Below are 18,280 nucleotides of genomic sequence, written 5' to 3' on the forward strand. Positions count from 1 at the left end.
GTCTTCACAGTAAACAGAATTTTGGGCAGTACGATTGGCCACTTGTTTTGTTTGCAAGAAGTGGCCAGATGTATGATTGTTCATTGACTCATGGGCTGTAGCCAATGGGACTGGCTGGATTGTCAGGGACTTGGAAAGAGCATGATTGGAAAATTGGTGAAATAGACATTTGGAGACAAAGTATGTGGCTAGATCTCTTTTCTACAGGATCTTGCTACATATACCCCTGTCTGGTCTTAAGTCACCATGCTTCTGACTCAGTCTCCAAAGGGTCAGAGTAACAAGCATGTGTCACCAACTCTATCTGTCTGTCTGTCTGTCTGTCTGTCTATACACACACATACATATTGAGACACTTATGGTGCACTAGAATTACAGGCACACATCATCATGCTTCTTTTTTTTTTTTTTTTTTTTCCAGAGCTGGGGACCAAACCCAGGGCCTTGCGCTTCCTAGGCCAGCGCTCTACCACTGAGCTAAATCCCCAACCCCATCATCATGCTTCTTTATACGATGGTGTAGAATCAACCAAGAGTTTCCTGTATGCCAGGCAAACACTCCTGAGTCATACACCCTGGCCAATCAGCAGTAGCTTTTCTATGCAGCTCCGGTTGTTTCTGTAGAGCAAATTAGTGAGTTGACTTGACTGAAGCCCGTGGGTGACTTTAGAACTCGGAATGTAACGATCAGTTGCTTTCCAATGGGTTGTGGCAGTTTGTCTTCTTTCGAGAAGAGCTTGGGAATTCCATTTGCACATCTCCTTTATGTTTTGTTTAACAGGGTCACCGGAACATGAACCTCTGGATGATATGGACATCGTTAACCTTGTGTTCAGTGTTGTTCATGGGCAGATTTTGGTTGAATGAAATGAACCACAGCAAATGAAGCCAGATGATGGATGATGCCAGAGAGCAGAAAGGAAGATACACGTGTTGATACACATACTGAACGGGCAGCAATGTGAATGTTAAAGTTGCATATTAGAGGTGAGACTAGAGCCACTCAGTGCAGATGACAGCTGGGATCGTGTGGAGGCTTGTGGCCAGTCTTTTCTTCTGGAAGTGCAGTGCTTTATACAGAGTCCTGGAAAAGCTTCGCTCATGGAGCTGGCAAGCTCATCGCACTCTCTGCTTACTTGGATACCCTAAGAGACAATTGGGACATGGTTATCATCCTTCTAAGGATTCACTTATTTCCTCTCTGTGGATGACAATCTCATGGCCCCATTCCTCCAACTATTAAAGTAGGGAAGTAAACGGTGACCCTCGGAGGCTCATATACTTTCATATTTGATCCCCAGTTGGTTGAATTGTTTGGAAAAGGATTATGAGGTCTGGCTTTTTTTTGGAGGAGTTGTGTCACTAGATGGTTTTCAAACTCCCACCTCATAACCAACGAGCTCTCCCCCTGCCTTCCACTTACGAACGAGGTCGCTCCAGCGCCATGCCTGCCTGCCTGCTCCCTGCCATGATGACCATGGACTCACCGTCACTCTCTGAAACCATGAGTCCACAATTAAATGTCTGCTTTTTATAAGTTGCCCTGGTCATGGTGTTTTGTAAGAAATACAAAAGTAATTAAGATAGGTGTGTTCAATTTCCTGATCTGGCTTTCTTTTTTTTTCTTTTTTTTGGAGCTGGGGACCGAACCCAGGGCCTTGCGCTTCCTAGGCAAGCGCTCTACCACTGAGCTAAATCCCCAACCCCTGATCTGGCTTTCTTACACGAGGGTATGCTGTTTGGTAACTACATTTAATCTATGTGTAGCTTTTGACTCACTTTTGTTTGTTTGTGTTTGAGGCGAGGTCTCTAGTGCAGTCTGGCCTCAGGCTCGCTATGTGGTCGATGACAGCCTGAACCTATTCTGAACTGTGCAGTCCCACACCTGCCTCCAAGTGCTTGAGTTGAACCCTAAACAATTAAACCAATGGGTCGAAGAGAAGCAGTGCTGATGGAGCCGCTTCTCTTTCCTATTTTATTATTATGTGTGTGTGAAGTTTTTCATTGCACATATGTCTTTCACCACATCCATGTCTGGAAGATGGCATGGGATCCCCTGGGACTGGAGTTATGAATGGTTGTGAACCACTGTGTGGGTGCTAGGAATTGAACTCTGAAAGACCAACCAGTGCTCTTATCTCTTATCTGCTGAGCCCTCCAGCTCTCATGTGAGCCCTTTCTTCAATTTTATCATCTCATGCCACGTTGCAAATTTTAAGTAGTTTCTACTTATGTTTCTTTTTTCTTTTTCTGCAGATAATTACTACAATAAACTTTATTTGTGTGTGTGCCCATTCGCACCTCCCATGGCGTGCATGCGGACGTTGGAAGAAACCTTGTAGCATCTGTTCTCTTTAACCCGTGGGTTCTCAGAACCAGACTTCGGCAGTCAGGCTTGGCTGCAAGCCACCTCGTGCTGAGCCATCTCACCAGCCCACACAGAAATGACTATTTCCACAGTCAGTGAGTAGGACATGAGGCGTCGCATGTATTTCAGTGAGGGCTGACAGGCACTGCAGTCATTTCTTCATCGTGTCACTTGCCGGTTCCAGTTTCCCATCTGTTCTGTCTCCAGTTTCCCCTGTTCTAATTCTCCTAAATCCCTTTCTATATTTAAAATATTTTTCTGTTTGTGCTTCTTAGGAACTGCATCAGTAGCACAGAGTTTCCTCATTTTGATGTTTGGCAATTTCTTTGATCAAAATCCCATTCCCGGAAAGTCTGCAGAGTATTAGTCTAAAATGTCTGGGATCAAAGCCATAGCCTTCCTAGTGCTGCTGCTCCCGCTCCATAGTCTGCTTGATGACAGCCTCCTGGCAGTGGTGCCGCGTCCCCTGCCTGTCCTTGATGCTGTTGTGTAACTCAGTCTGCTCCAGCTCACTGCTGAACCGATCCGAATACCTCTCAAGTAATGCACAGGCATCCTTCTTTGAATATCTCAGGGGGTTTTGTATCCAGATGACTGTGAAACCACTGAAGTTTGTCACCAATAAGTTTTTGAGTTGCGAGGCCCTCTCTGTCTTCAGTCTTTCCTTCTTATCTTGTTTGTGAGACACACTTGTAGCACAGCTGCTTTTCTACTGTACAGATGGATGACTTTTTTTTTCCCTGTCCTACTATTTTTCCTGTTAGTCCTTTAGGCATGGCGATGTCCTGGCCACCCAGGCCCTGCGATGTTCAGATGTGACAATTTCACAGAGGGTAGGACAGCCGCTCCCAAGTTCACTCCCTTCCAAATGCATGTGGGTCCTCTGTTTATGTTTCTTGAGACAAAGTTTAAAATATTTTAAAGGTTTTTAAATCTTTTAAAGTAGAAAATGAGGGAAGATTGGGAATGGCTGAGCAGGTAAGACTACTGGCTGCTCTTGCAGAGGACCTAAATTTGATTCTCAGCCTGGCATGGCAGCTCACAAGAGCCGGTAGCTCCAGTTCTAAAAGATCTGGCGCCCTCTTCTGGCCTCTTTGAGCACCAGGCATGCAGACAGTGAACATACATACATACATACATACATACATACATACATACATACATACTTACATACATACATACATACATGCAGGAAAAATACTCATAATAAAAACAAATAAACCTAAAAATTATACAATTATTAATGGATATAGGATGTTATTATGTTGCCAAGACTTCTCTGGAGCAATCCCCTGCCTCATTCAAAAGGCAGGATTCAAGGTACCCTTCACCATGGCAGTTTTCTCTCATGTCTATGGTAAGGGGAGGTGGGCATTTGTCCCACTTCCACATAATGACAAAACTTTGACTTGATCTGTAAGCACAGCCCTCAAAGCTGAAGATAAGATCTAGGCTAGTCAAATTGACAGCAGGCGAAGAGTTGTGTCTGAGGACACAGGGGGAAGTTGCAGCTGCAACCTGGTGGCTGTAACTCCTGACAGTCAAAATGCCCTTTATGCTTAAACATCCTTATGGCTACAGTTAGGATGTCTCTACTGTACCAGACATGGAGATACTGGGGGTCGTTCCCACACATGTGCACTAACTAGGAGTCTCTATCCTAAAGACCCCCATGTCATCATAATATCACTTGCCCTGTGGCCTTGACATGGACCTTTTGGCAAACTTTTCTAGAATATCTTGGTGTCTTAGTCACTTAGTTCACTATTGCTGTGAAGTAATACCGTGACCAAGGTAACTTATAAAGAAAACATTTCATTGGAGCTCACAGGTCTGGAGGCTTAGAGTTCATGGTCATCAAGTGAAGATTATAGCCGCAGGGAGAGAGAGGGGGGAAGAGAGAGGGAGAGGGAGAGAGAGCATGCTAACTGGGAATCGTATGGGTTTCTGAAATCTCGAAGCCCAGCCCCAGTGACACACCTCAGCCCAATAGTTCCACCAGCTGGAGACTAAGCATATGAGCCCATGGGGAGCATTCTCATTTAAACCACCGCACTGTACCCCCTGGCCCCGACAGGTTTTTGGCTATATCATGACACAAAACGCATTTAGTCCAACTTCAAAAGTTCCCATAGTCTTTAAGTCTCAAAATTGTTTAAAAGCCAGGTGTGGCAGTCTGCTTTTAATCCCAGAATTTGGAGACAGAGGCAAGCAGATCTATATGAGTATATAAAAAAGTATGCAAGACAAGCCTGGTATACAGAGTGACTTCCAGGACAGCCAGGGCTATGTAGAGAGATTCCACCTCAAAATAAAATAAAACAAAACACTCTTTCAAAATCTGAAGTCCTTCAGAGACTCAGTCAGTCTCTTACTTGTAACCCCCTATAAAATAAATTTTTAAATTGTATATTTCCAACATACAATGGTACAGAGTCGGGGGTGGCTTTCTGACACATATGCCGGGTTGGAATGCCAAATCTATCAGACGGTTCATCTGGGCAGGGCACTGCAACCAACCCCGCCCCCACCCCTTCATCCCTCTAATATGGACATTTCAGTAGCTCGCAGAGCCTCTGGAAGCTCCCAGATGTGGCTAACAAGAAGCTCTTACAGACACATCCAGTAGTTCTAGGCCAGACGATTTGTTGCTCCGGACAGACTTAAGGAGGCCGACACAGCCATCGCTGCAAATAGGATTCTTGGAAATCTAAGGAAGAGGCACACGATATAACACTCGACCTTTTGTCATGACGTCCACAGTCCGAGCACCCAGGAAGAGGGAGCAGGAGGACTAACAATTCCATAGTCATTACCAAGAAGCCAGTCTAGGGGCTGGAGAGATGGCTCGGGTGATTTTTCTCAACCAGAAACACGTCCTGCTATGAACCTTCTATTCTGTTGTTTTTGGTTTAATTTAGTTTTGTTTTTAGCATTTACTTATTTTATGTGTATGTGGACCTGAGTGTATAGATGTAACAGGGTGTCAGATCCTCTGGAACTAGAGTTCCATCTTCCACAGGACCCGAGTTCAGGTCGCAGTATCTGCACAGTGGCGTTCAACAGTCTGTAAGACTAGTCTCGGGGATCTGATACCTTCTTCTTGCCCATGAGGGCATCAGACATACTTGCAAGCAAAACACTCAAACACAAATAAATCTTTAAAAAAATTCAAACAAGCAACACACACACACACACACACACACACACACACACACACTCACTCACACACACCAAAGGTACTGGAGAGGTGGCCCAGCAGTTAGGACACTCGCTTCTTTTATACAGGACCCAGGTTCAGAACACTCCTGGGGCAGCTCACTTGTAACTCCAGTTCCAGGCGATCTGACACCCTGTTACATCTATACACTCAGGTTACTCATACACATAAAATAAGTAAATGCTAAAAACAAAACTAAATTAAACTAAAAACAACAAAGTAGAAGATTCATAGCAAGACGTGTTTCTGGTTGAGAAAAACCATCAGGTATTGGGAAGCCTGGTGAGGAGGGAGGGTCCCACAGGGAACTCTCTGCAGAGGTGGAGGAGAGAAAGGTGAGCTCTGGGCCCAGGTGGCCTTGGTTTACCTTAAGAAGGAGGTAGTTCAACCATGTAGGATTCTGGGACTCACTGTGACTTGGTGACTGCCTAGCAGGTGGCTGAAAATGTGGACCTGAGCTAGAAATAGGTCTTGGTTCCAGTGTCACAGGAGGTGATATTGTGGATGAGAGAAGCTAGGAGTGGGAATCCGAGGACCATGCAGAGCTAGGTACACCCATCCCCCATGTTGGGGATACTCCCCTGCTTCTCAGCTCCCTGACCCACACGCGTTGGTACAGCTGAGACCTGCTCTGCCTCCCTGGACTCCTTCCTTCCTGTCTCTGCTATTGCTGTGTCTAGGGTCCCCTCTCGCCACCAGCAAACCTGAAGAAAGGAACCTCTGGATACAAAAGGCTGACGCTGGGTTCCTGCAAGGACAGGAGTATTTACAGGGGAGAAGATGAGAGTAAGTCAAGGGGCTGTGCTTTTGTGAGGCAGAGAAAGGACCGCAAAGAATTGGCACAGCAGCTGGGAAAGAGTGGAAAAGAGGAGCAAGAGGCGGAAAGTGGTCTTAAGAAGCCAGGAGGTGGGGTTGGGGATTTAGCTCAGTGGTAGGGCACTTGCCTAGCAAGCGCAAGGCCCTGGGTTCGGTCCCCAGCTCCGAAAAAAAGAAAAGAAAAGAAAAAAAAGAAAGAAAAAGAAAAAAAAGAAGCCAGGAGGCCCCTCCGAGAGAGCTTCATCTGGACTCAGGAGCTGTGTCTGTGGTGAGGGACTGGTGGACGAAAGGACTGTATGAAAAGACACGGGGCCAGTCTGCACTGGAGCCCCCCTTACCAGGCTCGAACTTACAATCAGAACCCGAAGTGTCTGGTTGACTTGAAGACCCAACCCCAACTTCAGGGCTCCTGACGTGGAGATGCGGTTGTTTCTGCAATAAGAGAGACATATGTGTCACAGTTAAAACATGAAGCCAGCCTCGGAGCCCGGGGATGGACAGACGGATGAATCAAATGCACTGTGTACACTCAGCAGTGGACGGACAGATGAATCAAATGCACCGTGTACACTCCGCAGAGTCTCCTCAGCCATGAAGGAGAAGGAAGCGTTGTGTCGTTTGAAGCGAATGGATGGAACAGGAGGGCACTGTGTTAAGGGAAATAAGCCAGACAGAGAATGTGGAGAACAAATGTTCTCTCCTACACAAACACTAACACTAACAGCCTGGGGAATAAACTCTAGCAATTCTTAGTGACTGGGAAGAATACAAAGAGGAGAAAAGTAAAGTAAACTAATGGAGGCTAGATGGGGGTCAGTGTGCTCTGCAGGCATGTAAGGGGCTATCGCATCGAACCCTAGGAGGATAGCAAGGTCAGTAAGGAAAATAGGCCCGTTTCACAGCGGCTTTCCAGGTCACAGGCTCAGTGCTGCAGAGCCCCTGCCTGATTTGCTATTGCATCTGGCAGCCTGAGTTTCTGAGCACAGCCCTCCACTCGTGCCCAGCCCCCAGTCAACATCTAAAAGCTGTGTGTGCTGCCCCATGGTGGCAAGCACACTTAGAGTGCCCTCCCCCTCCTCCAGTGGAGACGAGGGATTGCTCCTAGGTTTTCCCATGCGTTTGTGCCAGCTGGCCACACATGCATCACCACGATAGTATAACAGCTCCTCCATCCCCTCCAGATTTCTGTCTCTAAAGCTAGGCCTACATACCTACATCGTGCTGACTCCTGCTTTCTCTCCTCTCCCTCTTCCTCTTCCTCTTCTTCTCCCTCTCCCTCTCCCTCTTCCTCCTCTTCCTCCTCCTCCTCCTCTTCCTCCTCCTCCTCTTCTTCCTACTCCTTCTTTCTCTCTCTCTCTCTCTCTCTCTCTCTCTCTCTCTCTCTCTCTCTCTCTCTCTCTCCCTCCCTCCCCCCCTCCCTCCCTCTCTTTCTCTCTCCCTCTCTTACGTATTCCAGGCTAATCTGCAATTCCCGGTATAACTGAGGATGACCTTGAACTTTTGGCTTTTCTTGCTTCTACTTCCTAAGTCCTGGGTTTGCATGTGTGAAGACGCTGGAGTTTGAGATTGGAAAGGCCCCTGTGTGCTATTTGCACAGTAGTTCCCCAAGGGGCCTAGAAAACAGTGATGCTGCAACACCAGCAGCAACCAAGTCCTGGGTTACATTTCAGAACGGAGCAAAGACTCCACCACCGATTGGAAATATCTTGGCTGAGAATCCGTGAGTGTCAGTTGGGGCTGCAGAATCAGCTGTGGTTGTCAAAGAGGATGGAGCCACGACAGTGAACTCTCTGCTCACTGGGACAACAGGGTGCTGATCCCTGGGGATGAAGAATCAGCTGCAGTGACAGATCAGCTGGGCATGGTGGTGCACGCCTTTAATCCCAGCACTTGGGAGGCAGAGGCAGGTGGATCTCTGTGACTTCAAGGCTAGTTTGTTTACACAGCAAGTTCCAGGGCGGCCAAGACTACACAAAAAACCCTGCCACCCCCAAAAAAACCCCAACCAACAAACAAACAAAACAAAAACAAATAAGTAAATAAGCAAACAAGATTAGCACGACTGAGGGAGACCTTCAGTGTTTCAGAGACGAAAAGGAAGTATTCTCTCAGGGTCAGCCCCAGAAGCTGATCTAAGTAGGCCAGGCTACACTTCAAGTGGCAGGACTTGGCAGTATCAGAAGAGGCGTCCATGCAGTGCTGGTTTTGAAGGCACGGGGGATCCATCACCTTGACTGAGGAGGCCCCGCAGAGCAGCTGAGGCTTCACATCTTGTGTTAAGGGTCCCTGAGGTGAGGCCTCAGGTACGACGGAGACCTCAGAATATTTGAAATGTCAGGACTGCGATGTCGACCAAGGAGAGAAGCAGGTGCTGTGTGGAGTCAGCCTAGGGAGACAAGCGTGTGTTGCAGATGGCAAAGCTGTGCACACAGGGCTGCCTAAGCCCTCTGGAGCCTGCTATGAGCCTCCGATGCTGGACATGGCCACAGCATGGCCTTCACATCACCGGACTTTTACTTTTGATCGTTTTTAATTCCCCAGTTTTTCCCACTTGGAATAAGATTACTTAAGTATGTAGCTTGCTTTTGATTTTATAGGAATCTAGTTACAGACCCTGGATTTTTAAAGGTCTTTTTTTTTTTTAATTTTTAAAATTATGTTTGAGTGCAAGCACCTGAGGAACTCAGAAGAAGCCATACGGTCCCTGGGGCTGGCCTTGCAGGGAATGTAAGCCATCTGACGTGGGTGCAGAGACCAACGTGGGTCCTCTGGAAAAGCAGGGAATGCTCCAAACCCCCAAACCATCTCTCCATCCCCAGGAGACTTTGGTTTTTAAGAAGACTTAGAACTTTTAAAGAGACCTTGGATGTTTAAAGTGCTGGAATCTTTTAAAATTGTGTGTGTGAGCATTTTCCATATGTCTCCCTGCTGCTCAGATCGTAAGAGAGCTTTGGATCCTCTGGAACTAGAGTTATGGATTATTGTGAGCTACCATACGATTGCCAGGAACCAAACCTGGGTTCCTTGCAAGAGTAGCAAATGCTCTTAACCACAGAGCCATCTCTCCAGCCCCTGAAGCATTGGAACTTTTTTTTAAGATTTATTTATTTATATATGAGCACACTGTAGCTGTCTTCAGACACACCAGAAGAGGGCATCAGATCCCATTACAGATGGTCGTGAGCCACCATGTGGTTGCTGGGATTTGAACTCAGGACCTCTGGAAGAGCAGACAGTGCTCTTAACCACTGAGCCATCTCTCCAGCCCAGTATTGGAACTTTTAAGGACTATAGTTTACATGTAAAGTAAAGATGAGGCCTTGGGGACCAAGGATGGAAAAATCATAGCCTAAAGTGTGCCAAGTTAACGGATGGACTGTACCGTCAGCTTTTATTGTTAATTTGACACAATCCAGTTGCCAGCAAGAGAGCCTCCAGGGAGGAGTCATCTCTACCAGCTTGGCCTGCAGCACGCCTTTGAGATCAGCTTGACTGTTCATTGATGCAGGAAAACTAACTCTGGATGTGGGTGGCAAAGCAAATAAAGTGTCTAAGGGGAGAAAGCTGTGGAGACAGCAGGGAGCAGCAGCAGGACGCATCCCCGCCCTTCACCATGCATGTGAGGAGATGCTCTGAAGTGCCAACCACAACCCGTGTTACGAGTCCATACGATGCTGCTGGGACACGAAGTCACAGCCTTCACACATGCCGGACCAGACTCGGCCAACCGAGCTGCATCCCAAGCCTCCAAGCAACAACCCTGAAAGAGGAGGACAGAGCCAAGTGTTGCGGGATTGAGGTTCGGGCCGCACGATGCACTGTGAACAGCAGCCAGATCACCGAGCGTGGCCCTCAGAGCCCCTGCGCTTGTGCCCGTGCACAGCAAGAACCCCCGCTCCTCACCTCATATTTAATTCTTCTAACACATTGTTGACCCTGAGGGCCTCGCCTACCGCACAGGCGCCAGAGTCTCCAAAGCCATTGTGAGAGATGTCCAGGACCTTCAAGAATATATTTGCCTAGAACACAAAGAGCAAAGACACGATCTTGCATCTCACGGTGCAGAAAGCAACAGAGCCAGGCCCACAGTGGGGAAGCACGGCAGAGTCTGAGCAATGACTAAGGAGGGAGAGCAGAGGTCCTGAAACAGAGTTAGTAAGAACGCTCGGGCCAAACAACTTGAAGGTCAGCAGAGGATGATGACCGGTCGGCTATGGATACTTCTCAGAGATGAGGTGCAGTGACCAGATTCACGCCTATGGGAAAATGCCCAAGGAAAGCATCCTGGGGCATAGAAACAGCATGGGCCCATTGACTTGGTGGAAGGGTGCTGTGTGAAACCTGTGATGGGGTCAAGAGTGAGTGTTCTGACCTGCCACCTTCTGGGGCAGGAGTCCCAGCAGTCAGGCCCTGTCATTTCCTAAGGCCCTTGTCACTGGGGACAGGGAAGACGCCTCATGAACCCTGCAGGGCTTGATCAATACATTTCCATGGTCTGTACACTTGCAGGGAAGCAATAAGGGGTGTGGAAAAGCATCTGCGTGTGCCAACAGTGATGTCACCAGACAGCACGGACGTCCCCTACAGTTCAATGTGATTTCCAGAGGAGGCAGCTGACATTTAGCTGTGGCCCCCTTAGGGAATGACATGAGAGTTAGTAGTGCAGTGTGCTATCATTAGATAGGGGCAGGAAAACAGGTCGTCAAATATGCACATGTGAGTCGCGCTGAAAAGGGCTAAATTTCATTTCTGAAGAGTTTTAACATCAAGAACTGGCTCAGGGAAAACTTCCCAAAGGACTGGCAGGGCCGCTGGGTGAGCGTCTCATACCTCCAGGCCTCTGGCAAATGCAATGGCTCCCAGGCCTCGAAGGTGATTCCAACTCAGGTTAAGCTCTGTGAGTCCGGTGTTTTCTGCCACCGCAGGTCCAAGTGTCTCTCCTGAGGAGCGCCAAGAGATTTTATAGCAATGAACAAACAAACAAAAAACCCACCACCATCACAACAACTTCAAAAACGACCTGATGCTCACCATGTGCCAGAATTTCAGTTGTGCAGTAGGATCACAAAATCCAGTGTATACCGGAATTACCTTCAAGGAACATGCATGTGCATGTGTGTGTGTGTGTAGGGCCTTGTCCTACAACACAGACAGGTCTAGAAGACACCCGGACTGGCCTTGAACTCTGGACTATCTTGTTGTCACCTCCATTGTGCTGACAGTACACCCGAGTGGCACTATGCCCAGTAAAGAATCCACGCGTGACTGGGAAGATAGGAATTTAAACTAATGAGATTCCGGCTATTCTAATCTGCAAACGAGAAAGGGTAGAGATGCAGTGGTTGGGTTGGTGGGGTCTGGAAGTGAGGATAGAACAGGTCAACAGGATCAAGAGATCCACATGAGTGCACGCATGGTGGAGAGAGGGGGGAAAAGCGGCTGCACGGATGCTGGGGTTGGGGAGAGGCAGGAGTACGCAGGTGCACCAAGACAGGAAGTAAAGGACACCTGAGGGAGTCCTTGACGTTAAGCCAAGAGCTCCGGTGCTGCTCTCTAAGCGTGGTTGAGGACATACAATATGGGCCGGAGGCTGGCTGAGTACCCCAGCGAGATTCCTATTGGCTGGTGAGCACCAGCAGAGACAGCCCTCCAAGTCAGGAGTTGCTAAAGGAAGTGGGTGGAGCCATGACAGATTCCCAGGCGTCTCCTGGGCAGGGGTGGAGCCATGACAGATTCTAAGCCGTCTTCCGCTTTATGAGCGCTGGCAAGTGTGACTTGCTGCCGGTTCTCCGCAGCCGCAGCTCCATCCATGTCCTACTCTGGTTCTCCATGTTGGTACCCTGTTATCCACCTGGCCAGACACGTCTCAGCCTCGTAACCTGGGTTTGCAGATTTTGTTCCAGCTGGGTGGGCCCCCTCAGAAGCCATGTTTTTACTGTTCCACCTTCTAGCCTTGTGACCCCTAAGTCCTCCCCGACTTTGAACTTATTCTGCCTGACTGATCTCTGTGGCCAGATTGGGGTCCCTTGGGAATAAAATTTGTACTCTTATTATCTTAGCTGTTAGAGAAGAAAAGCTGGTATGAAATGCTCAGAGGGGCTGGGTGTGATGGCCCGCTCTTGTTATCTGAGCATACAGAAGGCTGAGGCAGGAAGATTCTTAATTCAAGGCCAATGTGAATGCTGTAGTGAATTCCAAGCTATCCTGGACAGCACAGTGAGACCTGGCCTCAAAAAACAAACTAAAAGGAACTAGATCAAACCAAGGAAACGTGTGTGTGTGTGTGTGTGTGTGTGTGTGTGTGTGTGTGTGTGTGTGTTTGTGTGTGTGTGTGTGTGTGTGTGTGTGTGTGTGTGTGTGTGTGTGTGTGTGTGTGTGTGTGTGTGTGTGTGTGTGAGTGCTCCCAGACACCTGCTTGGCTAGCACACGCATCAGCAGACATATTAGCACCTCAACTGACACCTCTAGGTTCCAGATACAGGAGCCCCCACCTTTCCTGGGCACTGGGAAAGCGGGAAGAGGACAGCAGGTGTCCTATAGCCCCTCTTTTCTACTGAGGGTGAGGCTTACTCTTCCACTGGTCTGTAATGGTAACACTTTACCTATGTGACCCACCCATCAACCATCCTGTGAGGCCCACACCCGAGGTAGGTTCTCCATTGGCACGGATGGTGTCATTGCTCAGTAACAGCCTCAGATCCCCACTTAAAGAAACGAAATAGATGAAATCTGCCCTTTCTCCCCTGTATACAGATCCCAGCCTCTGTGTCGCTTGCCTGCTCCAGTTTGTAACTTACATAATAAGGCACCCCAGAGGTCCTCCAATACCGTAAAAGCTTGCTCCCTGGGCTGCCCAGGTGACTCAGCACTGGCTACTCCTGCAGAGGATCCAGGCTGGAGTCCCAGCACCCACATGCCGTCTAGCAGCTGACAGCTGACTGTAACCTCAGTTTCAGGGGATGTGATGCCCTCTGCTGACCTCCACGAGAACCGACATAGATTTACGTGCAGGCAAACACTCATAAACATGGAATAAAATACTGCCTTTTCTACAGACGCTTGGTCCTCAATATTGGAATGCGGCAGATGAAAATATATAAAGGTATTAGGGCACTGGGGGTTCCCCTCAGGAGATCATGTGACCCAGTTGAATGGCTGTCTCTTCTCTAATGCTGGCTCAGCTACAGGCCAAACCATCAAAAGCTGAACTCTGCAAAATTATGAGCCTCGAATGCATTATTTCCCTTTATAAGATGGCTGCTCATGACATTACAGTAGCGGCAAGCTGACTACTTAGTTTTCAAGTCCCAGAGACACAGGCACAGTTTGTCAAAACTGACATGAGCTGCTCCTTTACTTCCATGGACTTCCCACAATGATTTTCTTAGAAGACGATTGGTTTTAGCAGGCAAACTCCAGAGCCAAGGTTAGCACCGCTCCACTTGATTGTTTAAGCAGCTTGGGACAGGTCAACAATCCCAAAACTCCTGTGAGACAGTTGTTCTGGGACATCCACTACAATGTTGATACACTGGGCATCTAAGAATTCCTTTCAGGTGCTAGAGAAGTGTCTGAGAAGCTAAGAGCACCAGCTGCTCCTTAAGAGAACCCGAGCTCAGTTCCCAGCGCCCACACTTGCTGGCTGATGACCATCTGCTATTTCTAGTGCATAGGATGGGATGTCCTAGCCTCCACAGGCACTCACGCATATGTCCCTCTCTCTCCCTCTCCCTCTCCCCCACCTCCTCAAATGTTTAAAAAGAAGAATTTGCTTCAGCTGATCCAGGACTTGAGTGGCCCTTTTATGTTACCAGTCTGCCCCAAGTCTCTAGGCTCAACTGATCTTCCACGTAGCCGAGTTACAGGTCTGCCTAGCTCTGATTTGTACGGCCGATTGGCACATTTAGACATGAGTGACATAGGTGAGTATTTATATTCCTAGGAAAGCATCCAGCCCATGCAGAGGCTCTGGGGAGACAATGACTAGATAAGGTAGCCTTCCTATGTCTTCCCCAGCTAGGACTTAGCTCCTCCCACCCAGGACTGGGGACTGAACGCAAGATCTCACACACGGAGAACAAGTACCTTGCCACTGAGATAAACTACACGCCTTTTGGCAAAAGCACTTGGGGTGAGACGTCCCTCTATACCTTCTGCCATGATCCATAGGCATATAGTTATAGTCTCTCCTTCCTTTGCAAAGCATTGCCCGGTCATTCTCCCTTAGACCACCAGCTCAACCACATGGGTGTCTACCAATCTAGGAAACGGGCCTTCATGATCAGAGTTCATCAGCTTCATGATCTTGCCATGGCTGGCTCCTTTCTACCCAAGGCATAGATTTCTGCTTAAACATCTGCCCTCTATAGCAGGTGGGTCCGTTCTTTTCTACAACCATACATTGTTTCTCGAGGAGGGTCACTAGTTACCGAGAAGGGCCTTGTTCGTGTATGTGTCTTGAAATCAGGAACTTTGTTTTGTTCATAGACAGAGCCCCACAGCAGAGGGCAGTGAGATATGCCTGGAATTAATTGAATTCCGTGGCTGGAGTGGAAGAACAGCCAAAGGAGGAAGCATGGTGAGCAGAAGCCAGCACATAGATCTTCTCAGGCAGAAGCTGGGTGTGGTCCTGCCCATTCTCCTTCCCTGCCACCAGGGGGCGATAAGCACTCATGATCCATTACTGCCCAGACTTACCTGCCAGGTCATTGAGCTGATTATAGCTGAGGTCTAGAGATTTCAGGCCAGTGTGACGCAGCAGAAGAGCAGCGAGGTGCTGGGCTGCCTTTTCCTCCAGCCTGTTCCCTTGCAGCTGCATCTTCTGAACAGTTGGGTTTAAGGCGAGGGCAGCGCAGATGGCCTGGAGCCCTGCAGCTCCAATCTGATTCTCCGACAGGTCCACATCTGAGGGCAGCAGCACTGCCTGGTCAGTGGGACCCACAGCCAGGCGCCACAACCCTCTCACACTTCCCTACATCTCACAAACCTCTAGGCCTGAGGGGAAGGAGGGGCTTTGCAATCTGACTTATCTGGGGGTAGCATGGTGACAGCTTTGCCACCCATTGGCTGGATCACCTGTGGGTCTACGGTCCTCCCACCCTGTGGTTGTCTGTGAAGAATGCTGTGGTAGCAGGTCAGCTACTCTGCGATGGTTGGTGCCTTGTAACGGCATAACCTCCCTGTCTATCCTATTGCTAAGGACTGGAGGCGTAAGCACAGACGTGCACTGGAGTTCACTTCTGCCGTTTCCTTTGATGTTTGCCACAGCCCGGAGAACAAAGCAGTGCTGCCCTGATCACTTTACAAGCCGCAAACAGGCTCAGTACGATTGCAATGCCTGCCTGGGTCAGCTTGTGCTTGGCTGGCAGAGCTAGAAGCAGCCTCACCCAGCCCCCGCCTTGCCCTTCCAGTTCTCCCTTGTGCAGCTCCGGTTCCTCTGTGCTCTTCAGCCCTGCGCTCAGGCACTGGTGGTCTACCACAGGCAAGGATGGGGAGAGGACAGGGAGAGCAATGGAGCCAGTCAGGCAAAGAGCGGCTCAGCATCGGCTAACCGCCCAGCAAGTCAGACTCAGCCCACGCTTCCCCTTCTGTGATGAGGACCATCCTCATCTCCTAGCAACACCACAAGAAAGAAGGCCTGGTGAGGGAGCCGCTTCCCTTGGAAAGAGGGGCCCCAAGCTTGCCTGCTTCTCAGACTCAGAACTCAGCACTGCCTACCAGAGATAACGCTGTTCTTACGAAGGACGTCAGCCAGAGCCTCTGCTCCAGCACCACCGAGCTCGTTGTCCCGGAGATCCAGACGCTTGATGTAGAGATTAGAGGTCAGTGTGGAAGCCAAAGCCCGGATCCCCTGGAAGAGAGCGGGGAGGTGAGGAGCAGAGGAACACAGAGGCCTGAGGTGCCTGGTCCTTCCCTGGAGTGAGATACAGCTGGCCATACTTTCAGTTTAAATCCCCAGGGCTCCCTCCTCCTCCAGGGAACATCGGCTTCCCACACTAAGTGCCTCCCGATCTCACTTCCTGGAGCCTTCCTACAGTTTGCCCTCATCTCTATCACAGCCACCACCCTGTCTCACAGGCACGGGTCGTGGGACTTGTGTGGCGCAGAGAGCTATGAGTGTCTGAGATAGAATCAAGAACAAGATGGCCCGGGTTGGGGATTTAGCTCAGCGGTAGAGCGCTTGCCTAGCGAGCGCAAGGCCCGGGGTTTGGTCCCCAGCTCCGGGGAAAAAAAAAAAAAAAAAAAAAGAACAAGATGGCCACTATCTCCAACATCCTTCCTGCCAAGTGTGATTCCAGTGTCCCTCAACAGATACCTGGGGCCCCAGGCCACGGTGCTGAAGATTCAGTTCGGAGGCGCTCCCTTGGCGCAGAAGACGAGAAACGGGCACAACACTATTGGCCCGGCAAGACTCCAGATAGAGGTCAGCCATGACCCGTTCTCCAAGCCCATGGGTGCCTAGCAGTAGATGGGAGGCAAGGAACTAATCACTGGGCTAGCCTGGACCCTTTCCTGCCCTTGCTCTTTCTTCCCGCGCTGTTGGCTACTATGCCCATTTTCCAGATGAGAACCTCCAGGCTGAAAGTAAATCAAGTCTTTTCTCAAAGCCACCAAGCTAGTCAGAGCCAAAGGGAGCATTTTCCTAATGCTGAAATATTTGCTGGCCTCACCCTACTGTGTCCAGGTATCACAGATCACCTCCCCACGCGTGTGCGCACGCACGCACGCACGCACGCACGCACGCACGCATGCACATCACCAAAGATGGCCTCCAGCTTGCTAGTTAAGTATAGCCTTGAACTCAAGGCTTCAACCATGCTAGGCAAGCACTCTACAAACTAAGTTATATTCTCAGCCCACAGGTCACAATGTCTATATAGACACCTTGGGAACAGTGGGTTGGAAACAATTCTAAATCCAGTATATCCATTAGCTAAGATTTTCCTATAGGTTGAACACCCAGCCCTGAACTCTTCCAGTTTGGGACACAACGGCCTGTCTGGGTGTTTCATTTGCAGGTTTTCCATAAAACAGTTCTAAATGTTGGGCCTCCTCCTTCCTCCAGGAGGGTAAGGACTTGAGGGTTATAATCCTCTGATCCTGGGGAATGCGTCCCAACAGAAAGGTTCCTCCCACCATCTTTGCAGGAAGATCCTCAAGTGAGTTCAACCAGGACCCCATGTGGGAGGATGAGGCACCTTCTGTTTCCAGAGCAGAGTGTGAATTTGCAGTCCAGGACTTCTTGGCCTCCAGGGTCTCCGCCTGAGGCCCAGTGGCCGCAGCTTCTCCCTCTTGATCTTCATTCTTCTGAACCTTCTTGCAGGGACCCTTCATGTTTATTGTCACTACCCAGTCCGGACGCAGACACCGAGAGCACAGAGCTCACTGCCTGGAACTCTTCCCAGGGATGTGGGCGGTCCTCTGGCCTCCTTGACCAATAGAATCTGATCTACAGACAACAGGTGGTCTCTGGGGCCAGTAACAGTGCCCCCTCCAGCCCTGCGGTCGTCCGGGAAACCGGTCTTGTTTGCGGAAGAACCACAACCTTGGCATGCTCTTTCCCAGGGCTGACTACTACAGATACCGCTGCCATGCACCGCAGTGGGGTGGGGGGGAGGACCTTTCGCAGACTTTTCCAGCTTGACCCCAGAACTTGTGTTTTAGTTACAGCGCTTGGAGCAGGAAGCGGCTCTAGGGAAGACCTGTAGCCTAGCAAATAGCTTCTCTCCGGGGCCACAGCTAAGCGATCACTGCCTGAGGGTCTCAGCTTTCTCTCAAGATCTAGTGGTTGCTATGCTGCTGCGCCAGCAGGGATATCTCAAACCCAACTTGTACTCTTCGGAATCTGCAAGTTTGGGTTTAGATAACCTCTTCTC

At 49.3% G+C, this 18,280-nt stretch overlaps 1 protein-coding gene and 1 pseudogene across 1 annotated transcript; both read right to left on the minus strand.

Annotated features, from left to right (window-relative positions):
• Nucleotides 1-506: 506 nt before the first annotated feature.
• Lrrc74b (leucine rich repeat containing 74B) lies at nucleotides 507-17,738 on the minus strand. Its single transcript, XM_032899870.1, has 9 exons — nucleotides 17,603-17,738; nucleotides 16,720-16,862; nucleotides 16,122-16,254; nucleotides 15,102-15,308; nucleotides 11,235-11,344; nucleotides 10,308-10,423; nucleotides 6,758-6,836; nucleotides 4,983-5,078; nucleotides 507-1,145 (listed from the first exon to the last, which is right to left on the minus strand). The coding sequence occupies exons 1-9, from the start codon at nucleotides 17,736-17,738 to the stop codon at nucleotides 969-971; spliced, it is 1,197 nt and encodes a 398-aa protein (XP_032755761.1). The 3' UTR covers nucleotides 507-968.
• LOC116898643 lies at nucleotides 2,494-3,144 on the minus strand (annotated as a pseudogene).
• Nucleotides 17,739-18,280: the final 542 nt, after the last annotated feature.

The sequence above is a fragment of the Rattus rattus genome, chromosome 4 (genome assembly GCF_011064425.1).
Source record: "Rattus rattus isolate New Zealand chromosome 4, Rrattus_CSIRO_v1, whole genome shotgun sequence".
NCBI lineage: Eukaryota > Metazoa > Chordata > Mammalia > Rodentia > Muridae > Rattus > Rattus rattus.